Here is a 24,489-nt window from a genome sequence, read left to right on the forward strand (position 1 = left end):
ATCAAGTCAAAAAAAGAATGCCTGATTATTTTTTGGTTGTTTTTTTACCCTTTAATGCCTCTTCAAATTCCTAGTTTTGCAGTAGTGCCTCTGTGATGATATAATACAAATTCTGAGAAGAATAACAAGTTAATTTCCATAAGTTTGGGTATTTTGGACAATTTTAAAGACGAATATTCAGAATTTAGCATCTTAAATCTAAACTTCCTTGCATACTCTTACCAAGGTGCAGATTAGCCTGGGGATGTTGGTGGATGAGAAACTTGAGGTGGTCCAGCACCCCAGAGAGCCAACTGCACCCTGGGCTGCATCCAGTGCCAAAGCAGGGAGAGGATTCTCTCCCTCTGCTATGATGAGACCCCACCTGCAGCTCTGGGGACCCCAACATAGGAGGGATGTGGACCTGTTGAAGCGAGCTCAGAGGAGGCTGTGAAGATGATCAGAGGGCTGGAACACCTCTCCCATGAAGACAGACTGAGAGAGCTGAGGTGGGGCTGTTTACCTTGGAGAAGAGAAGGCTCTGGGGAGACCTTATAGCACCTTGTAGTACCTAAAGAGAGCTGGAGAGGGAGCTTTTACAAAGGTTTGTTAATAGGACAAGAGGGAATAGCTTTAAACTAAACCAGGGCAGGTTCAGATTTGCTGTAAGTAAGAAATTGTGAGGGTGGTGAGACATTGGTGTAAGCTGCCCAGAGAAGCTGTGGGTGTCCATCCCTGGAAGTGTTCAGGGCCAGGTTGGATGGGGCCCAGAGGAAGCTGGACTAGTGGAAGGTGTCTCTGCACATGTCAGAGGGGTTGAAACTAGATGATCTTTAAGGTTCTTTCCAGCCTAAACCATTCCATGATTTTGAGGTGATGCGTCCTGCTAAATGCTGGAGACCATGTTTAGAGGTTTGCTGTAAAATCACAGTTTCATGTGATTCATTTTGTCTGAATCACCATTTGGAAGTACTAATATTCCTCTGACTATAGAGATCTTAGGGAATAGGTTCCCCTGCGATAACAGTCTGTGTTCATGCTTAATCTTCTCTGTGTACATGCTGGAAGTGTGCTGTATTCATAGGATAGTTAAAGACTAAGTAGATAATGGCTATGACTCTAGAAAGACCAGCTTCTACTAAAATTCTAGATTTTATTGATCTCTACATAGAGTCTTGAAATAGATTTTTCTCATTTTTTAATGGAAGTTGCCCATTTTTAAAATTACAGCATTGAGTGGTACATAAGGATTTTTTCAGTAGCACATGCAGTCTTTTAGACTGGCACATAAAGCTTGTACTGTTTACAGGAATGATAAAAATAACAGAGAGAATCCACATCTGCCCAGCATCTGGAATATTGTATCAAGGACTCCCTATCTGTATGTGAGTGCAAGTCTCTTGGCTTGCAGATGATGCCCTGGCTTTATGTAAACTTTATCTGCATTTGCACTTTAATAATAATGCCTTTCCTCAATTAAAATTTTTTTTTGTGCGTAACTTACTGTGCTTTATGTGAGTCCATCAATATAAAGGGGAGTCCATCAATATAAAGGGGAAATCTATAATATAGTTATGAGGTGGGATACCCCAGTTTGGCACATAAAAATTCCCAATGCTAATGATGGAGATGTCTCTTGGTATTTGTTTTTAAGAAACACATTTGGGAAAAAATAAGATATTCATATTAAGAAAGTCATACTTTTTTGTATGCTGTATTTTTAAACAAATAAAGGAACAAAGGTCTTAGTTTAACCCAGTTTAACTTAGTTAAACCCAGTTAACTAAGTTATAACTTAGTTTATGAGCTTTAGTATACTGAAATATTTTTTCTATTTTAGTTCCTTGTATTTTGATTACTTTTCTTTGTATTATATTTTTTTTGGTAAGAAGATAAAGATCAGCATAATTTTACTACTCTAATTTTTTATATATGTTGTTGGCCAGTGTGTGACCTGTGGGAGATGTGCAGATTTAGCAGGTTTTTTATGTTCCCCAGCCAAGGTATTCAACATTAAATGATGGGTGATTCTCAAATAGTTTAGTTTGGATAAATGTCTGAAAGGTTGAAGCTTATCTAACCTCCTTGGCCTAAAAATCTATTTGCCTGCAGCTGGGGAGAAAGGGACAACGTTCCTTGTTGAATTTTCATACTCTTTTTAATTTCACTTAGGCCAGGTTATCAAGTTGTGTAACCTTTATTTTGTCTGTACTTCATTCCCTTTGATTGCCTTTGATGACCCAGTGTAGGAAGTACAGAAAAAGTTAAATAAAGTTCACCTTTCTCATTCCACCTCCCCTCCCCCACCCTCCAATTACAAGCAAGCTTCTAATTAGGTTCAGGCTTGGGGTGTTTTTTCTGCGTGCTCTGAACAGGCTGGCTCCACTCCAGTGCACTGCAGTGGAAATGGTCTTGTGTGAGCCTTGGCACACTGCTAGTGTAGCAGGCAAGTGTGAACCACCTGCTTTTAATTTACTCTGCTGTTTCTGTTCTTCTCTGATACTAAATAGGGAAGAAAAATATCCTAAAGAATTAGTAGTTCTTTGACTCGCAGAAAAAATTTAGGGAACAGTGGTAATGACTCGGCATAGTGAAAAGTATGTATGATGTGAAGGTTTTTTCAAGTGGTCTGGATACATAGATTTAAAGCAAAAAATGAGTCACTTTTGGAATCTTCATTTGTCTTAACATCTGTGAATAAAAAAAAGGAGACATGTGGATTATTTAAATACTCTTTGAAAAGTTTAAAATGCTGCTTTTTTACTATTCATTTGGGTATAAAGGTTGAATGAAAAATGGAAATACCTGTCTTGTTGAGGTAAGAATCAGGCATACTAATTGTTCTGTAGATACTTAGCTATTTTGCAGATGGAAGACTGCAGATGCTGAATTAGAGAGTATTCAAGTTCTAACTCATAACAGAGTACAATAGGATGATAGAAGTGAGTCTCTTAGGTAAAATATTAGGAATTTTCTTCTCCCTGAAGGCATTTAGTTTATTACAAAGGACCTTTAAAATGAGGGCTCTGTTTTTCAAAGTCACTGTTTGTGTTTCAGTGGGGTATTTTTTTCCTTCTGAAACTCAGAATCTTAGTAACTGCATAACAAGCCCATCTCTGAAATCCCAGTTTATGTGACTAGGCTAGCATCACACAGCAGCTGTGGGGTAGGAAGAAGCAGGTATGGAATTCAGTTTTGCAGACAAGCATTCAGTTGCTTAAGCCATGATAATGCCCTTTTTATTCCTGCAATGTTGTCAGGCTCTGTTGTCATGGTGTCATTGCTTAACTCAGCAGCCAGAGGCTGATGGGAACTGCCCACATACCCCACAGTCACTGGTCTGCTGTGAGCTGTTCTCATGGGGTAATCCCAGCAGGCAGATGAACACCACACACTCACTCACTCCCTCCCTCTCCAGCAGGGTTGGAGAGAGAACTGGAAGAGTAGAAGTGAAACACTTTCTGGGTTGAGAAAAGGACAGTTTAATGTAAGGCAAAAGCTGCTTGTGTTGTGTCATTTGGCACCAAGACTAGCTCAGGTTGGATTACTGCTGCACATGCACTGCTTCTTGTAAGGCTTCTCCTCCAGTGGTTCCTACTATAAGAATTTTTATGACATGCAACTCAAATCGTAGTTGTAACCATGTGAAGGTGTATCTATTAAAATCTGCACCCCTGCTTGCTTTGAACCAGACCATAGTGTTTAAAATGTCAATAAAAAAAAAAAAGAGAAAATTTACTCTATCTCAGCCAAAACCAGCACAGCTGTGCTTAAAAAAGTTTATTAGAATGTTAAGATTTTTCAGTGTATTTTAACAATGGTTAGGTAGCCAGTATCACTACCTATTTATCAGTCTGTGTTAGAGTATTTCACAGTATATATAAAGGAAGGATTGTTTATCCTGAAACTTGTAGTGATTAATAGTTTTTGGTTTTACACTGTACATGGTCAAGCGATTGATGTCAACCTGAAACAGCCAATTGCTTTGTCTCTTTTTTCCCATTTTACATCTGATGGGTGTGTGTTTACAAGGTTTAAATAATAATAATTTTAAATGTAAGTACTTTGTTTTGGCACTCATGAAATATGATTATAATTCAGTGCAGGTGATTATAAGAGGTGTGTACCATCTCAGCCTAGAGTTGTTTTTACTACTTACAGAATTGGATTTTTTAGTTACAGATGCAAATGTCTTTTGTTATATGATATGGAAAAAATTAGTTTTCCTGAAATTAAGTTTTTAACCTTTATTTCTTTCAATTGCTGTTAAGTTTAACAGTTTCTTGAAGTGCTTTCCCCAGATGATAGTGTGAAGCTGGTAGCTGATACCACTCACAGGACTGATTAGCTGCAGTGACAGAATTTCTGTCTGCTACTGTGGTAGCACTGAGTTAGCCAGAAATTGCCAAGTTAAATATAGGTTAAGGGATAAGGGGAGAGCAGGATGATGAGAGAGAGACTCGGAGACAGTGGATCATGTGAAAGAGGTAGGAGTTGCAGGCAGCCATAAACATTCATTTGCCCGAGCCACAAAACCACTGAAAAGGCTAAGATGCAAGCAATGAGATCTCTCTCAGTTCCTAACCTGGGAGCTTTAACAGGAAGGGTATAAATATTGATCTCTTGTGCATGTCACACCTTTTGTAATTAATTTATTACCAGTGTATAGATCTTGGCAGGATCCATCTGATATGGAGATCTGTGACTGTGGTCCCAGAATGGGTAGATTTTTACAGTCCTTCCTGAAGGGAGGCTGTGTAAAGGGGTCTGTGCTGTATGAATTTCCAGTGACTGTGTGTGTGGACATTGTCTTTTTGACTTTGACCACTCACACTACTGTGAGTTTACTCCCTCAGACGTGACATTGTGTTGTTCTTGGGACCTCATAAGCTATGGTATGAAAGGAAAAAAAAAATTTAAATAAAATATAAGGTAAAGTCTATTACTAGCTTTTATATTAATCACTTTGTCTTGCAGGGAAATGTAATGCTTAAATTTGGCTTGAAGGTATTTTTGCTGAAAATTTAACTCATGTATAAACATCACCCATAGCCTGGGAGGTTATAGTCAATGCTTCAGTGTAATTGAACAGTCAGGTTGTATGAGTAAGAGAAAAGACCCTGGGCTGAGACAGTGCATGCAAAAACACCTCTTAAAGAACAGTCATCCCCACAGCTGTATAATACTGAGTGCCAAAACAAACAACATTGTAAACTGGGACTCACAAACGAACTCCCAACTTATGGAAAACTCAAGCAAGAGTTAAGTGTTTGAGAGACTCCTGGAAATCTTAGGTGAGGGTTTGAATTGTGACAGTGCTTCTTTTCTCACAGTTGGAGAGAATGTGAGTAAAGTACTGATGAGAAAGATCTACAGTCCTTCTCTGTTGGCCATTTTGTTGGTTAACTGGTGGGAACATGTCCAGGAAAACAAACATCTGCTGAGATTATATTATTCTTGACTGAAATGCCTTAATGGTTAATGAAATTCTTCAAAGAAGAGTTGTGAGGCTCTGTGGCAGGGGCGTTGTGGCACTGAACACCTTCAGTGTGTGTGGAGCCTGTTACCAAAATGCCTCAACCCTGAAGAGGCAGAGGCAGAAGGGGAGAGACACCCCTCAGAATAGAGTAAGAAAAGGCCTCCCTCCCATGGGCCTTTTGCAGCCACATGTTGGTGTCTTTTGGGTTCTGGTGTGTGTGGGGATTGATGTCACCCTTGTTCAGCCCCTGTTTACCATTCATGTACCCTTCCTAGAATGTTCTTCCTTCCCTTAACTCCCATTGGCTCTGTTTTTCCACATTGTTCCACCCCTGTTATCCCCTTGGTTCTCCCAACCCTTATCCACTCCCTTGCACCACTTTCCCTTGTCCCCATTGAACCTTGACCCTCAGATCTGCCCCTTTTGCCCCTGATTTAACCCCGTGCCCCAAGCCCAATCCTTGGTTCTTGTCCCTGCACCTATTTGAGGCTGTGTTCAATAAACCAGTTGTTGGATTGCCAAACTGGAGCACATCCCTTCGTCTCAAATCATAAATAATCACAATAAATAAATGCATTTTCTGTGGTGTGCTCTGGGCTCAGAGACACAGGTCACTCTCTGGGATCTCGTTGCGGCACGCACTGTAACAAGTGTGGACGTCTGTAGTTGCTTGGACTCCCCTCCTAGGTAGTAGAGAGAAACAGGTGATTCTGGGCTGCAGTTCATCTCCCAAAGAAGGCTTCTAACAGCTCAGAGGAATGGGGCTTTAAAGTGCTTTTCCCCTCTCTGTGTTGGCAGTGAAGGCAGTGAGGACAGGCTCATCTGAGACCAAGCATCTCCCTTGTGGCTCTGACCAGCTCACTGCCAATAACTTCGCTTTGGAACGGGCAGCAGTTCATGAGGCTAAGGAGAGTTACTTTCAGATAACCTCACACATCTGACAAATTTCTGGTTTGCTGCTTGAAAGCAGTTAAGTCTTCTTAATTTTGCATGAGAGGATGTTTAACAGTGGCCAGAAAAATAAGTTCTCCAATACAGTCTCAAAATGGCTTGAGTTGGTTGTAATTAAATCTCTTAAATAGAAAAAAGAAACTAACAAAACCCAACAACCTGAAGCAAAGACTTGGCAAAGGTAAAAAGGACTGAAAGGAAAGCTTTGTCATGAAAGATATTGAGCAATTTCTAAGCCCAGGCATGCACTGCTTACAGTGAATTATTCCTAATTTCTGCCATTCAATATTTTAAGAAGAGTTCTTTGAGGATTATTTCTTTGTTTCCTTCTTTCCCTAAACTACCAACTGTAAAAAAAACAAAGAACAAAAAATTCAGAAATTATGCTGTCTTCTGAGAGAGGTTATTTTCATGTGTTTCCAATCATACAGTATTTCTTCTCTTCGTATTTGTGCAAAAGTATTAAAAACACATTCTGAGCTTGGATGCCCTCTGCATTACATTAACTGCATTACTTTTCTTCCCGTGCCAGTTCTTATGGGTGCTGGTTATATTCTGATTTGGCAGAGTCTGAAGGACTCTCCCTGAAGATCAGTTTAAAAAATAATAAGCATAGGCATGCTCTTAGCACAATTTTGGCTTTTCTAGATCAATAGAATTGCCTTGTGTGAAGCTTAGTTTTATTTGTATTTAATAAGTATCTAAAATGTTTCTTAAAGCTTTTGCTGTCAAAGGTTTTTGGAAGAGTCCTTGCTTTCATTTAATAAAATAATTCCTAATATGAAATTTCAGGGCAAAGAATTAGAAAGCTTCAGATGACATATCTAATGAATAAGAAAGCCCTAAAACATAAAAATAAATGGGAACTCGGGTTACAGATCAATTCCTAGAACCAGCAGTGTTGCTCACCTGCTGTAATTTGTTCTGTTCCTTTCAGCTAAAGTGCAGTTTCTTGGGTGATGTAATTTTTGGAACAGATATTTAGATACTAAGGAATATGTATTAATTATAAATATGGCACAAAAACTTTGTTGTGGTATAGAAAAATGAGTTGTTTTAGATACTGGTTTCTCCTGAGTTGCAATAAATGCCACTGAAGCATGAAAAATATGTTCTGATTCTATTTTTAGTGTGTGTTCCATGTACCAGAGGACAGATGAAAGATGCAGTATCTGTAAAGTAACACCACAGCACTAAAATGATTACTGGCTGTAATGTTCAGGTCTTCATGTAACCCTGTTCTGGAGGTGTTTGTATGAAAGGGGGGTTTTGTACAGAATTACAAAAGCCAGAGATGAGCTTTGGCCCCTCAGTCTTGTCTGTTCTGTTGTTTTGAATGGTTGTCTGATTTTCACAGTATCCTCTGAGGGCTGATTTTGCTGGATAGGAATTGCCAGGGAATGTTATAATATCATGCATTGCAAGATACTAAGATAGCCTAAGACTAAAACTTCCAAATGTTGCCAAAGCTAGTATTTGAAATTAAAAGGATAAAAGATTACAGGTGAGAACTGATCTCAAGAGCAAGAAGTTTGTCTCTAGTTATGACTCAACAAAATATTTAAAACAAATACATGTTTTGCATTCTTTACCTACATTAAAATACTGTCAGGCTCTGTGTACATGGTGCTGTGCTGGCTGCATTCATCACGAGTTTCACTCCAGCTACATGTGCCTCTGTTTGTGATACGCTGGATTATTTTGTTGTCTGCTTCTTTGCACTTCACATTTCATCACCTGCAGCTTGGCAGTCCAAAAAGTGCTCATTCCTGTGCCATTTCAGGCCACTGGGGGTGCTCCCAGGGCTTTCACTGGAAGCTTTATAAGGCACTTCTGTTATCTATACATGAAAAATAAATGTTACTGCTTTCTTACCTCCATTTTCAGACTGTAATCAGACTGTAAGCACTACAACTTTTCTTAGTAAGTTTTAACCATTCTGGTAGTTTAAAACCTGCATTATTTCGGCTCTTTACCCCAGGAGCTGAGAGGATTCGGTTTTAGTGTTCCAAATTTTTCATGCGTGTAGGAAGGAGGAGCTGCCTTGCTGGGCCACATGAAAGGACTTTGTAACATCACCCAAATGCTATGGTTAGAAACATTCGGTTGTCAGCTGTTCCTCCTCCTCCTCTTCCTCCTCCTTTACATGGATGTGTCTACTTTCCACACAAAGACCAGCTGGCCCACTTTGCTTAACACATCTGTTCCCAGAATTGTCTCTGGAGGTGGGACAGTGCCAGTGTTGATGTGTTGTGTGAGTGGAGCAAAGCAATCATTTGAATTGCTACAGTTAGTAATGCTTCTGGGTGGTGGGAAGGCTCATCTTGAAAATTTTTGGTTTCCTACTTATAGCAGAGCTCAGGATTTGCCTGGTCCTTTCAGGAAAGTTATTTAACAGCAAACTTTCCTTAGTCAAGAATGCTGCTGCTGCTCAGCTAATACATAGTTCGTCTTCAGTACTTGCTGCATTCACATTCACTGAGCAGAGCACTTTCATGGGGAAGGATGTGAAGCTGGTTTCCAGAGCAAGATTTGACACACAGAAAGGAGGAAATACAAAAGAAAGGTCTGACTTTGCCCCCTGTGTTTGTCGTTCTAAGAAGGCTGGCGTTTATAATTGCTATGCACTATGATGTTGCCTTCCATTTTGCTTGGTGGGAGGAGAAGTGACACATTTTGGGGTGTGGTGTCCTTTCTCTCTGGTGAATCACTTTATAACATAAAACCTGTTGCAGATGTAATGCCACAACTAAGTCAAAAGCAAATGAGAAGCTCAGTCCGAGAGCAAAGATTAGAGGTGTTGCTCTGTTTTTATAAAACAGCACAAGTCTGAAATTACCACTCAGTGGTAACCACAACAGTTCTTTTGTTTTCCTGAGCAACCAGAGAAACCATGGGAAAGTACCTTTCAGAATTTTTGCCACTTGATGCCCAGGTTTTAAGAATTCCTAAAAAGATCCATTAGAGCTGTGAAAAGCAGGATATGACTAAGTTTAGATTTTGCTTCATTTTATAGTCAGAGTGTGTATATGGACAATGTTCTAGAACTGGAATTCTCTCTGTTATCTTTTCCAGATAACAATAATTTTAAAATAGTGAATTAAAAATTATTTGGCCAGTAATAAAGTTTTCTTATTTCTCCAATTTCTGGTTGGTGTCATTAATAAAACCTGATAATGTCACTTTTTTTACTATATGTGAACAGAAAGAAATCTTTTTTCCCATACTGATATGAGGTTCATATCTAATTTAATTCTTATTTTTCCTGTCCTTTGAATCACTTCCTTTTGCCTGTGAACTGTAAGCCCTTTCCAAAGGAAGTGCCGTCTGTGCATCAAGAAGTTTCAGGCATACAGTGTGCATGCTTCTGTTTCCTTTTCTGAAGTAGGCAGTAGGCTGGAATTTGTAGTCAAGGCTCCAGCCACTCCAGGACTCTTTTGCAAAAGTTGATTGCAGCTTATAAAAAAATTCTCAGAGTGCTTTGTAAGCAATTTATGAATTATTACAGTTAATTTTAATTTTAGTGTTTATAAAGAAGTGGAGCACTTGGTTTTAATCTACGAGAAGTGTCGATTGCAATACATGAAGTTGTTTTTAAAATGCTGTTTAATGTGATTCTAACATATACAAATCTATATTGCGGGACAATTCATTACTGATTAGTTTTTTTTTTATTTTTATTACCAATTCTGTCCCTATAGCAAACCAGTGATGTTAGCAAAGTTCACGCTATAACGTTGCAAAAACTTGAAAAGGTTGAATTGAAATACTTAAAAATCCTAAATTTAAAAAAAGAGCTTTATTTTTGTCTCCTGGGTCTTTCAGCTTCTAAGGCAATATCTGTGTTTAATTTGGTGCTTTAGATTGTAATTGGAACAATATTTTTTCTGAGAAGAGTAAGCAGATTTTTACAAGATGCCATGATTAAAAAGCAGTAAGATTTAAATGAAACTTGGTTCATTGTAAAAGCCATAATATCATCACAAATGTTGACATTTGCTTACATTGGCTTATGCCTAGGATCTAATGGAGGCCCCTGGCAGTTTGCTGGTATAAAAGAACTGTGCTGAAAAATCACCTCAGCAGTTCTGTTGTTAGTTTCTTCAAATGAGCTTTATTACCTTGAGCTTCCCAGTTTCTGGGAGTATTGGGTGTAATAAAGTTGACAGTGGTGTGCCTTTTGTTTTAGCTTAACTGAAAGCTGCAAAGGGTTCCTGGTTTTGCAAATACACCAAGTTTTCCGTAATTGTTTCCTTTGAAAAACTTTGGTATTGTCTTCTTTAAAGGGCTGTGCAGAAATCAAAATTAATACGTATCCTGAAGTTAAGGATTTTTCATTTATTTTTCTGTAGGAGTATTGTTGTTCTTGTGAAGACTTTGACAGTTTTCTTCAGTGGTTTTCAAGAAATGATGTATTTTTTTAATGTACTAACTGATAAAAATAGCCAATCATCTGAAGCAATACTAATGTAAAGGTTCATAATTTTCAGGGTGCTAGTGAATAGCAAAGGGCTGAGTTCTGCATTTTCCTCCAATAAAATTTCGATTATCACATTAAGTTTGGGAGCATTTTTTAAATCTGTTATGTACAGAAAGGTTGCAAATGCTGAAAAACAATTAATCCAAAAAAATGGAGTAAGGGGTTTACTCTGCACGTGGGTAAGGCTGGGTGGAAGTGAATCTTAGATTAGAAATTGAAAGCAGTGCAGACATTTTTGACCTTTTTCTTCTGTTAGGCCTCCTAGATTCCATTTAACTATCAGTGTATTTCAGGCTATTTCTTAATTTTCGTCTGTTTATTACTTTTTAACTTACAGATGCCAAAAGCTGATGCCAAAATTGTCCTTTTTTGTTTTGCTAACAAATGTCTTAAATCATAAGAAAGCCATGTGAAGACTTGTGATTTACTTAGATCATTAAATTATATGATGTCTTAAGGTGCATTTCAGATAGAGAAATAAGTCCTCTGGTCTTAACCTGTTTAATAGTGTTTTTCTTGTTGAATTAGTTATTAGTTTCATAGTCTCCTATTTTACCACAGTTGATGATCTCTAATCTTCTGTTGTCACAGTTATTTGTCTCCTCTGTCTGCTCTCAAAAGACACACTAGTGTTAAAATATGTAAACTGTAGTATATTAAATGAATTATGTGCCATCTGCTGCAACAATGCAGAGACCTAATCAAGAATGTATATAGTGCTGAATTACCTTAATGCACTACAAATACGCACATACCATAATCATTTTACAGTGGAAACAAAAGCCTAGACAAATGAACTGCAATCACATAACAAATTGAGATCAGTTTTTTGGGTTCATGGGCAACTACTAGAGAACAAAAACAGTTGAAAATATATGCTGTGCTAAGAAGAAATGAGGGAGAATACATTTTTATGGGTATGCTCTTTTGAACATGAGTTGTTATTGCAGAAAAGAAGCCATGAGTTTAAATGTTCTGTTCCAGAATAATTCAAAATCGGTCATATGCAACATTAGGCACATTCCCACCCCTCCACTGCGTCTGGTGGATGCATTATACAGATTTTCACTTGGAAGCTTTCTGTCTTTCCAGAGAGGCTATATCTTCCCCTGCTCTCTTTCCTTCTGAACATAGGAAACCCTCTCCATTGATCATTTAGGCCTGTGTGAAATACTTCATTACTTCATAAAATTTCTCATGTGTGATAAGATTTGATAAAGATTGCCATTGGCTTTTGCTTCACCCCTGTCTGTAATGGAGGTTCAACCTCAATTTGTCAAGGGAAGTCCAAAAGTATATTTGGCTGACCGGGCTCTTTTATTACAGAGAATGGGAGTTGAGAATGAACTCTGATTTACTTAGGTTTCTATTCATAAATCAAGATTTGCAAAGCATATACTAGTGTTGAAGTTATTTCTTTTAATGTGTCCCTGAAAGTTCAAGGAAATTTCTGTCTCTCTTATCAGCCATTCTAAATGCATGGTTGAAGTGAAGGGCCCTATATCTTGTTTTTAAAGAGCTGTAAATGAAGAATTTTAGTGTAAATCATGAAAGAAATATAACTGAAACAGAAGTATTTGTGGTGTTCCATTCTAGCTTTGTTCATTATATGACTCACAAAACTGCCTTACTCTGAGAAGAGAGATGTACCCCTGAAAACAGTAGTTCTGGGGACAGTGCTCAGACCCAGCCATAAGCGACACTGAGCTCTGCACTCTCAGCACCCCATGCACTGGGTGCATCTCAGAGATCTACTGATTTTATAAGTGTTTTCTGTTGGTCATATATTCTCCACCCAAATTTGCATTAATTTCATGGGCCCTCAGTGTTCATGCTGCATTACACTAGCAGATTAGTAAATCTACTTTGTAATTAGGTCTTCTTCCTCTCTGCTCCAAGCCTGCTGCTGTTGCTCCTGGAGGAGGGCTTGGAGAGCTCCAAAGGAATGCAGCTTCTCATCTCTGCTCTAGCCCACAGCAAAGAGCGCTTTGGATGCTCTGTCTGCTGTCATGTCCTTCTGTGTCATTCCTTGGCTCCCATGCTGAAACTCAATCCACTCAGTTATCTTCCTGGGGCTTTTTTTTTAACTTGCATGCATATTTTTGTGGTACATCTTAATCTCTACTACTCCGCATTTTGTTTTATTTTTATTTTATCTTATTTGCGCCTGTGTTTATGAGGTGTGAATAAGCAAAGAAAACCTGTTCTCATAAATCTTTTCATCATGTGTGAATTAATAAGGGATGAATAACTACCCTTTTAAATGGAGGTGCCTACTTCTGTTCTTATGTCCATGTCATATGTTTTTGATTATGTTGCTATGAAGCAGCAATCAACAGAAGACAAATTTCAGTTGTAGTCCAGATGTGGCAATGAGCTGTGTATAACCTTGTTTCAGTGAACTCTGTTACAAATCATTGCTCACATTGTATTGTAAAATGCAATATCTGTGTACAATAAGAATGCATTATCTGAATTCTCTTTCCAGGATGATGATTTTGATTTCACAGTACTCTGACTCCCCAAAAACATTCTTATACAAGCACTAAAAACCATCCAAGCTCCTAATTTTTTTTCCCTAGATGGTCTTTCATTCTCAGTCTGCTTGTTAGTTGGATTTTGCAATATTGGGGTAATCTAGATTCTGTTGAATTTATGGAGCTGGGGTTTACTTTTTCATTTTCTCTCAGTTACATGACACTACAGTGTGCAATTCACAAAGAATTTTATCCATGCTGCAGGCAGCTGGCTAAACACTGGAACTGGAAAGATCATCTGTAGATGGTGCAGGATTTGATTTTTATATGAATAAGGGGATTTTCTTATGCTGTAACTTTGCTGGGGATTTGTTTCTTTGGTAGGGGAGGGAGGTGCATTTGGATTTTTTGTGTGTTTTGTTGGGGTTTGGGATATTTTGGGGTTTGGGGTTTTTTATGTTTGTTTGCTTTTGCTCCTGAACAGTGATGTTTTGGACTTAAAGCAAGTCTTCAGACTCAAAATGTTCCTTGTGCTTTAACAGGAGTCTCATAGTAATCTGAGGGACTGGCTGACCTCTATGTGGCAGGTCAGAAGAGGCTGATGGAATTGTACAGGGGGTACATTCATTGCAGGTTTTTCCAAGAAACTGCATACTAAGTATGGAGTATTGATTCTTCTGATGTGTAATCTTGGTGCAAACAAGGTTAACTGGCTGCTGCATTTGGGTCTCAGCCATGAGACCTGCTTTTAGATTTCTTGTTTACTTAGTAGCTCACCCTTCTGTCTTTCCCCTTATGTACCAGGCACTGTCTGTTACCCCTTCAGAGATGTAGAATTTACTTCCCAGCTGCACTGAGTCTCTGGAATCTGTTTTGAACGTCAGACTTGCCTTGTGGTTTCAATGCCAAGGCTCTATTCTCATGAATTCTTTGGATTTCAATTCATCCATCTATCTCCAAGTGGTGAAAGGGGACAGATATAGATAGAGACCTCTAAAAAGCATTAAAGCAAAATTTTCTTAGGAATATATAGGATATAAGGATTAAGAAATAAAAACTCAGTATTCTAAGTGTCCTCTTCTCCAGTTACCCCTTCTTCCTGTATTGCTGCTATGAGAACAAAAGGGTAAACTCAGAATCTTTTGTCTGTATCTCATAATATGTCAGTTCTGTCAGTTCTGCATAATATGGGATATTATGGGTTTATCTCTTTAGCTGCCTGTATAGCTCATCTTGCACAGATGTAAATGTTCTTGCATTTCTGACTTTGATTTCTGACTGGAACACTAAACAAGAGCAGTAGAAGTCTTGCTCTGGCTACTTGTGTTTGAATCCCCTCATTGCTGTGCCCCCCATCTTGAACATCTTGCCTGTAGCTTTTAAGAGTAAATTTCAGAGTAATTTCTTCTTCTACTCTTTAGGAATTTCCCATTCTTCAAACCTCAGCCTCTTCAAATAAGCTTGGTCTCACAATTTTCCCTATTTTTCTAAGTTATGTTATTATTTTTAAAGTTTCCATCCTGAATAGTTGAAGTTTCTTTCCTATGGATATTCATGCTGTCAGACCTCAGGGAGCAAGTGCAAAATTGCGTTTTTACCTGAGGCATTCTGATGCTGTGATTTCAAAACCTCAAGCAGGATTGGTAAACACAGCCTCACAGTTAATGTAACACTCTGATAATCTCATGAGTGGCTCTTATCTCTTATAAGAAGGGTAAAATTTACTTCTCTTATGAGAAAATGATCCTTATTTGAAAATGTTGACTTTGTCTGTCCAGTGTGTGTGTGTAATTTCAGATTTTGTTTTAAATCCATGTAAGAATAAAATTTTGTTCAAGATTATTATTTTTTTAGCATTCTCTCTTCTTTTCCACTTCTCTCATTTCAGATGTTGCAGTTGTGGACATGAGTGATATTTCCAAGCAACCATCACTGTTCTACCACCTTGGCGTGCGAGAAAGCTTTGACATGGCCAATAACGTTATTCTTTACCATGACACTGATGCTGACACTGCTCAGTCTCTCAAAGTAAGGTTCTCACTTCACAGTCTGCTTCATTTTAGAAATATCTTTAAATACCTGGGATGTTTGTGTTATTCTGGAACTCACATTTAATGTAATTTCCTGAGAGCTACGTTATTAAATCCTGCTAAGGAAAAGCAACTATTAGCAAAAACAGTAATAATAGAATAAATAAATGCTTTTTTTCTAAGAAAATATTCATAGTGTGGTACTTGTGATTTTGCTTCAGGTAGTTAGAGATGGAATTGAGAGAGCAGATCCGATTTTTTCCTTGCTTTCTCTCTTTTAATTAGAGCACATGTAAGGAAAAGTTATGGCCTGTATGATAAGGACACTTGAGCAAGGGCTGTATTGCAACCTACACCTATGTAAGCACTTCTGTCAGATGAGGTTTGTATTCCCTTAGTGCTGACTAGATAAGACTACTAGAATCTCCTTTTTATTGCTGTTTGAAGATAGGAAAAGACATCCTCACCAAAATTTTTTATAGGGTTGTTGTTCATTTTTATAGTAGGAAAATACATGCTATACACCCAAGTCCTGAAATTGCTGTTCTGGATGCAAGTCATATATTGTGGATGTTTCTGCCTTTCTCAGTGCAGGTTCTCTTTATTTTACATCACATTTAGACTTTTGTCCTCTGTATCATCTATTGCTGCTTTTAATCTCATCCAATTTCTTGCTGCCTTCACTGAGAGAAGCATTGTTCATGCTTTGTTATTTTTTCTTTATTTTGAGTTATTGTTTCTTGCTTTGTTTCACATCATTAGTGTCCAAAAACCCTTTCAGGAGTTCTCCAACCTCTCTTGATCCTGTAAGTATATTAAGTGTCCTTTTTCCCAAGAAAAGCTCTATTCTGTCATGGCTTCTCATTCCTCTTCTCTGCTCTCAATGTCTTTGATTTTACTTTCATGTGTCTATAATCCAAACTTCCTTTCTTCATGTGGTAGTCCACATATGCATTCAGATTCCATGTGTCCTGGAGTCCCAAGAACTCAAAGCTGGGGCCTGTCACACTCTTTGCTTAATGAGATTATCTGTACAGATACTTGCCAAGGTATTACTGTCATGTTCTCCTTTCCTCCACCTAATCAGGGTGGGCAGGTATACAGCTTTTCATCCACTACTGGTAATATACCTGACTGCCATGAAATACTTCATTTTTATTTTTCATTAACACATTTTTCTCTTTCCTTATGCTGTCACTCAGATATTCTGATCAACTTGGTCACTCAGATATTCTGATGTGCCCAAGTCTGGGAAGCACAGGCTTATTGTTTCCTATTTATTGCTGCCCAGTGAGGACACTGGCTTTGATTTCTGCACTTCATGGCAAGCACATGCTCAAGCCCCTTCTCCATAACTGGAGTGTTGAAGGATCTCCAGGATGACATCCATCTGTGGTTGGATGTTCAGACTGATTGTTGCCAGATCTTACAAGTCATTGCACTGTCAGTTCTGAGTCTTTTTTCTAATAATGTAAAGCTCAAGTCTAGGGACTGGGGAACACCAGAATGTGACTAGGTCACTTAAGGCTAGAAAAACTATTATCTGCCTTCACCTTCCCTCAGTGGCACTGATATCTTATTCATCTCTCAGTTGTTTGCATAACCTCCTTGGCCTAAATAGGCCCATAGCATGTCTTAGATGGGATCATAAGAGTTGATTTAAGTTGCTGGAATTAGCTGGAAGATATTCTCTGTATCAAATGGTTTAAGCTGGGCACTGAGACAGGGTTCAGTCCTCCTCTTGTCGTTAGTATCATTTCAAGCCCCAGTTCAGTGTTGGGTAGCATTCAAATATACTAATACACCTTTCTAAGGAATACTTCAGAAGGTAGGCAGGGACTGTTTTTGGGGTATTTTAGCAAAGAACACTTCATGACACATTTCATGTCTTAGGTGCTGAATGGTTTCAGAAGAGTTAGTGTCTCTCTATTGAGAAAGATATCTAACTGCAGTGGATAAAGCCCTATTGGAGATACTTGCTTAGCTAGGTAGACATAGATTTTCGGATATGAAATATTTCAGATGTCTAAGCTTTCCATCACTTTTGTTATGAAGTACTTTATTTGGCTTAAGGAGTTTAGGCTAATTAGAAATTCCGTTTATGTTTTAGTACTTTTTTGACCCTCTGATGATGTTTCCTTATTCTGAAGTTTATGAGTAATTTGGTCGGGGCTTTTTTACTTCCATTTAGAATTGTATTACTTTATTTGGACCTAGGTTGCTGTGCACACTCTTAAAAGTGGTGCACAGCCTAAGTGTTATAAAGGCAGTATTGATGTTACTGCTGTTACTTCTGCTGAAGATCTGTGAAGCTCTGGCAACCTGACTTTATAGAGTTTATCTCTTAGGAGCTATCCTGAAATTGCCACAAGAGCTGTCTCTTCAGTTTCACCAATGTTCTTTCAAAACAACCTAGTTCTTAGGATATAAAAGAATATGTAATCTAGGTTTCAAGAGAGTCATATTTATAGAGCTAGACCTCTTAAATGTCCCCTGATATTTCTGCCTGTAGTTGAGGAAATGGGTGCATGGGCGTGATCATTTCTGTGCAGTCGTTGTCCAAGTGGATTTCAGGCTGTCAGATATGAAGTTGCTCAAGCAAAATCATCTCAGGTTGTCAGAGCACATTTAATTAAATTAGAAACAAGTCTATGTCTAATATTTGTAGTGTGGCTTACCTGGAGACCTCTATAGTTTGACCAAGCAGTGTTCATTGAACATGTAATCCATCACCCAAGAGAAAAGAAGGTTACTTCCCAGCAACTGGAAATCTCTGAGGTCTGACTTAAGTGCCCATTAGTTTATCATCTGCTTCATTGTTTCAGTATCTCTCATTACATGTTGAGGTGAGAAGAATTAGGGTGTAGAAGGAATGTGTTGGTGTGAACCAATCCGGGTAAGAAAGGGGCTTAGGTGTCTGAAGGATACTCTTTCAGATAGAAAAACCCTCCAGCTTTGAATACTTTTGTCTCACAAATGCTCAGAGTGTGACTGGGTGTGCCAAGCCCAGTTACTGCTAAGTACAACTTTATTTTCTGAATACTTCTTTAAGTAGGTTTCTTCACTGAATTTTTATTTTTTTCCTGACCTGAACTACTGAGACTCTTTTTGAGTTGTTCTGTCCCTTTACTGGGAATTTACTTTTTCAAGAAATATGGATTATGCTGTGAAGAATACATCTGTGTGCACATATATATATAAATGTATATATTTATATAATGCATGTATAGCAGTGATTTTTATTGGAAATTATAATTCCCATTAAAAACAAATAAACATTTCTATTATCTTTTTTTTTTCCCCCACAGGATATGGTATCTCAGAAAAACACAGTAAGTATTAAATCCACATTCATTTTAAAACACAAAATGAAGATCCTGCATTTGAAGCAACTCTCATACCAAAGCTGCCAAGCATACATATGCTCTGTATGATTAAAGGCAGTTGTTTTACCTATCTGTAGTTCAAACTTTTGGAAAGCTTGTTGACACTCCAAAGTAACGCTAGATTTTAAAATTACTTTTCCCTACCAATTCCATTCTAAGTTGTAGTGAAGTGCCAGTAGATATAAATTTTATTTGTAAGTTGACAGATCCAAATATAAACTCAGAAATTCAAAGTCTCTTTTTCCCTCTACCACTGTCACCCATTTGTGCAAATATAGATGTTTGTGATGTCTTAATGGGGTTTACTTTTGTATCACAAACAGCTTTGGCTTCTGTATACCACTAACTATATTCCTCTAACTTACAAATTGACAGATTTACTTAGAAATGGTTATTTATTAGAAAAGCTTATTTCCCGAAGTAAAAATATTCTTATACTCAATGCAAGTAAAGCCAAACAAATAAGTTTGAAAAAAGATAAAATGTAGGAGTTATTAAAGCTTTTTAAAGAAATATTCCACAATATCATATATAGTTGTATATTTTGCTATAGTTAACACCATGTCACTGGTTATTTTCATTAAATCCTCCACACTGTTATTTTGAGGACAACTGAATTTACCAACCTCTTACACTTCCATTTATCCATTTATCCATTCACCATATACTTTAATTTTCTTCTAAACAGTATTGAGCAGGATTAATAATAAAGTGGTCTTAGAGGTTGATAGTAATTTTAAAGAGAACCAGAAGAAAGATGGGTTAGTCACAGCAGTTTATTTTGAGCTGCTGTTTTGACTTGGCCACAGTGCTCCACATAGGCTAAAGATAGATCAGGTTTAGCACAGGTAAATGCAGGTCATCCTTCCTGGCTGTGTTAGGGATCTTTGAACCAGTTTGACCTATGTGATTGGAATTGCATTTATTGCTATGTGACTCTGTGAAGGGGGACTCAGAATGTGGCAGATTTGCTTGTGAATACTACTGTCCATCAGCTGGTGGATGACCAAAATTTCAGGAGCATGTGTTCTCCCTTCCAGAGCAACAGGGAGAATTGTGAATGAGCCATTTGGTGGTAATACCAGAAATGGAGTAAATGGCAAAGGGAAGGGTGGCAAGTTCAACCTAGTGCAATCAGATTAGCAGCCTACAGTCTTTTTCTTTTGGCAGATTATTTCTCCAGAAAGGGAGGTATTTCCCTTCACACTGAAGAGAAGACAAGATCGAATCACACAATATGTTGAGTTGGAAGGGACCCGCCAGGATCATCGAGTCCAACTCCTGGCCCTGCACGGGACATCCCTAAATCACACCATATGCTGAGAACATTGTCCAAACACTTCTTGAACTCCATTAGGCTCTTGGTGTGACATCTTCCCTGGGGTGTCTGTTCCAGTGCCCAGTCACCCTATGGGTGCAAACCTTTCCCTGCTATTCAACCTAAACCTGACTCAGTTTCATATCTTTGGATCTAGTGATATGGTTTTTATGGTAGGGTCTGGTATTGGACCTCTAAATACCTTGTGTCTAGCAGAAGGGGCAGGGAGACATCCCTAACTAGGATCCTGATTCCTCCTTTAAAAAGGTGGGATTGTCTAACCCATTTCCTTCAAGTGCTTAAATTAAAAAAAAAGTTCTGAGCAAAATACACTGAGGTAAAAAACAAATGACTTTAAATACCAAGTATGGATTCTTGACTTCTTTGTATTATTTGAAGTTGTTCATACCTTCTTTTATTAGATAAATGTGCTCCTATAGTTCATTCTTTATCAGTATTTTTTATTCAGAAATTAGAACAAACTCATAAGCAAGCTAAATAATTCATAAGATAAAACTATGGGTTATTAAGTCAAAGTTTATTTAAAATAGACAATTGGCTTCCACTTCTTTCAAATCCAGTGAGTTGTGACAAGAGGTTTACAGTTTATCACTGATCCAGTATAGTGCCACTGCTTCATTGCTTGGTTATATATTTTACAACTGTATGGGCAATGTCTTGTTTGAAGTGAATTGCTAATCAGGGTTGCTGTGCTTGTTAAGTAGGCACATAATTGGCATGAATTTGTTGTGTCCAGTCAAATATATAGTTAGATAACTATTTCAGTTTAGTTGCTGGATATTAGATGCAATAATTAATTCCCCTGTAGTAGAGCTTTGTGTTTTCCTTTTGCTTGTCCTGCATGAAAAATATGGGTATCCTCTGCCATAACTGTGGAATAGCACTTTTTATATATACACTTTCTATCAGGGGCTGGAGGCATGGTAGAAAGAGGATAGATATCTCCTAAGCCTCTTTCCAGCCTTGTGATAGCCACAGGAATATGGAGAAGTCCTCTCCATGTTTTACAGGCTTTGTGTCCTTGCATCTGCAGGGTATGTAAGAAAAGGGGAACAACTCAGATTGTTGCCAGGCACAGCACACCTTTGTTCCAGCAGCAAGAGTGAAACTTTCTGGGCTGGTTGCTGTAGCTTAGAGCTTACTTGAGGTTACCTTGCCCTCACCTTTCCTATTTATCCTACAAATCTCATATCATCTACAAAGATGCTGAAAAATCATAGCATAGAACAGATGTGGAAGTTGCAGAGAAGGTGAATGTCTAGTGTGTCATCAGGGCGATTTGCTATCACAAGGAAGCCTTCAAGAGAATGGATATTTTCCTTGTAGAGAAAACATTCTAATTCAGCATTGAGGAGGAGGTAAGAAGCTGAAAACAATGCAGAGAAAAAAAGTCAGCAATTCAGCTGAGATTTGGCCTGAGTCTAGCTGATCTAAAGGTGAAAATTTTACAGCAGCAAGCTGCAGTGGTGCAAGCCTGAGAGATTTTATAGGTTACTGTCTGAAAAAAGAGTGTGAGTAGAACCAACCTTCCTTCCTTCCTTCCTTCCTTCCGCCACTTCCGCCACTTCCTTCCGCCACTTCCTTCCGCCACTTCCTTCCGCCACTTCCTTCCTTCCGCCACTTCCTTCCTTCCGCCACTTCCTTCCGCCACTTCCTTCCGCCACTTCCTTCCGCCACTTCCTTCCGCCACTTCCTTCCGCCACTTCCTTCCGCCACTTCCTTCCGCCACTTCCTTCCGCCACTTCCTTCCGCCACTTCCTTCCGCCACTTCCTTCCTTCTGCCACTTCCTTCCTTCCGCCACTTCCTTCCTTCCGCCACTTCCTTCCTTCCGCCACTTCCGCCACTTCCTTCCTTCCGCCACTTCCTTCCTTCCGCCACTTCCTTCCTTCCGCCACTTCCTTCCTTCCGCCACTTCCTTCCTTCCGCCACTTCCTTCCTTCCGCCACTTCCTTCCTTCCGCCACTTCCTTCCTTCCGCCACTTCCTTCCTTCCTTCCGCCACTTCCTTCCTTCCTTCCGCCACTTCCTTCCTTCCTTCCGCCACTTCCTTCCTTCCTTCCGCCACTTCCTTCCTTCCTTCCGCCACTTCCTTCCTTCCTTCCGCCACTTCCTTCCTTCCTTCCGCCACTTCCTTCCTTCCTTCCGCCACTTCCTTCCTTCCTTCCGCCACTTCCTTCCGCCACTTCCGCCACTCCCTTCCTTCCGCCACTCCCTTCCTTCCGCCACTCCCTTCCTTCCGCCACTTCCTTCCTTCCTTCCCTCCATCTGCCCACTCTCTGGGAGTTCAGTTCCCAAGGAAGAATTACCCTGGCATGAAATTCAAGATACCGTGTCCCTTCAGTTAGATTTCCCTCTGTCCTGGGGTGACTTTATGATACTGGTATCCCAAATCATCTGGTTTATGTCATATATTAAGTTCTGCACCTTTAAGACTGGCTTTGAGAGCAAGAGAGGGGGAAGAAGAAGCCACAGTTTGTGTTAAGGAAAAACATCACTCCCACACATCCCGCTCCTGGACTGTGGTGTCTGCAGCACGGACAGACAGCGGGATAGAGCTTCTCTCTGGCTTTTAGTTAGTTCTAGCTAGCTGAGGCAGAGGAGTTCCCTGGACCTTAGTTTGTTTTTTTCCCAATTTTCTTGGATCTGTGCAAGCCTGCTCTGGACTGAACACCCAGCTAAACCCCGGGAGCTCACGCCTGTGGCCCACCGGGGCCTGGGCCTCGGCACTTTCCAGCGCCGGAGGGACTGATAAGAACCTGAGCAAGCCGAGCTACACCACATGAAAAGGACTTTTTTTTTCTTCCTAGATTTGCCATCCCATCGAACAGCAAGAGGTTTTATTATTTAATATTACTCAATTTCTGTTAAATAAACAGCTTTTTCCACTTCTCTCCAAGGAATTTTATTTTTTTTTTCTTTTCCCGGACCAGTTAGTGGGGAGGGGCATTTCCCTGGGGAAATCCCCATTTGGAGTTTTCCTTCCTAATTTGCCCTAAACTAAGACACCCTCTGTAGACCTCCTCTGAGCTTTAAGGACATTTCTGTAAGTTTTAATAAAGATTGCACAGCTTCCTAGTTTCTGTCAAAATGATTATTAATAAAATAAATAGCAAATATGCAGTTTTGCGAAGAGGTGCCATTATGGAAAAATGGACTGAAGGGCAGAGGAGAGAAAATTACCTACGGAAAATGCTTGTGCTTTGGAGTTTCTTTAGATGTCACATAAACATTGGTTACTAGAGAAATGAAATTTCAAGGATTTTCAAAAGCAAAAAAATGCATAAATAATAATCTTTCCCCAAACCAGGATAATAGACAAAATCCATTGGGAAGTTTTTCTATTTTGAGTCAAAATTCTTTTGCTGTCCTTGATATTTTTTTAAGGAAGGAAATTTCATCTGCTGCTACAGGCTCTTAAGAAATTATGAATAAAAAAAGTTCGTGATTGGGTGGAGGAAAGAGCGAACAAGGAACTTTAGAAAGCTGTTGGAGTCAGGAAGCAAAATGTTCCTTTTGGCAGTAGCTCTAGGATTGGTTGCACACTGAGATGCACACTTCGATCCATTCAATTTGTTTGAATGAGGCATCAAAAATACAAACTAGAACTTTCTACTATGGAAAAATTATTATACCAAGTACAGAACATAAGGAGAAAGACTAGTTAGTTATTCTTTAGTCTATAATATGCCTGAAGAAATTTTAATAACCCTGTTAACTGCATTCAGGGAAGGTATTTAAAGGAAAGTAGGCTGGCTATTAAACCAAAAGGTTTATTATGATCATATACATAGGCCTGTGGGCCTGATGAAATATTTTCAGAGATTTAAATGGTTATTTTTCATGTAATCCTGTAGCAGCTCTTATAGTAAGCAGTGAATAATGTCTGGGCCATGGAGCAGTCATTAGCAAAAACTCTCCTTGATCTAAAGGGAACTGGAATGCAATTTATCCTTGCCACAAGGAATTTTTATGTTGAAAAATGATTTTTTTTATTGTAATTGGCAGAAAGCTTCTTCAGAGGTTTCAGTAGCTGTATAAATTAGACTGCATAAACTGTTTCAAAGCGATGAACATATAAGAAAACTAAATAGAAAGATTCTGGCACTTGGACTCATATTCTCCAGTTAAGTAGCCCCAGTGGATTGGAATGAGAGCCAAGACTCTGAAGTATGATTACATTATATGAACTTAATAATCCAAAGAAGTATTATTGCAGAGTAGCTTTCAATTTTTTTTATTTTCTGATTATTTTTACAAGGTATAAAAGTTTATATGTTATGGTCTTTTAATGATAGATTTGTAAAAAGGCCTGAGGTAGCAGAAGTAAAGAAGATTGTAAAAGGGCACAGAATGAAAGAGCAGGAACAT

General features: G+C 38.8%; 1 protein-coding gene across 5 annotated transcripts in view; it reads left to right on the forward strand.

The window, feature by feature from the left end:
• The window catches only part of MAP3K15 (mitogen-activated protein kinase kinase kinase 15), an 84,117-nt gene that overhangs the window by 10,847 nt on the left and 48,781 nt on the right, over positions 1–24,489 (forward strand). For 4 of the 5 annotated variants that reach the window (XM_088051913.1, XM_005516849.2, XM_088051914.1 and 1 more), the window contains 2 exons: positions 15,255–15,394; positions 18,705–18,728. In XM_088051913.1, the coding sequence (XP_087908039.1) occupies positions 15,255–15,394; positions 18,705–18,728 (164 nt within the window). Of the gene's footprint in view, positions 1–15,254; positions 15,395–18,704; positions 18,729–24,489 lie in introns of those variants that run through there. The other variant, XM_088051916.1, reaches the window with a different exon arrangement.

This window comes from Pseudopodoces humilis, chromosome 2 (genome assembly GCF_049639895.1).
Source record: "Pseudopodoces humilis isolate 2021_Gansu_Grassland_sample_001 chromosome 2, ASM4963989v1, whole genome shotgun sequence".
In the NCBI taxonomy this organism is placed as follows: domain Eukaryota; kingdom Metazoa; phylum Chordata; class Aves; order Passeriformes; family Paridae; genus Pseudopodoces; species Pseudopodoces humilis.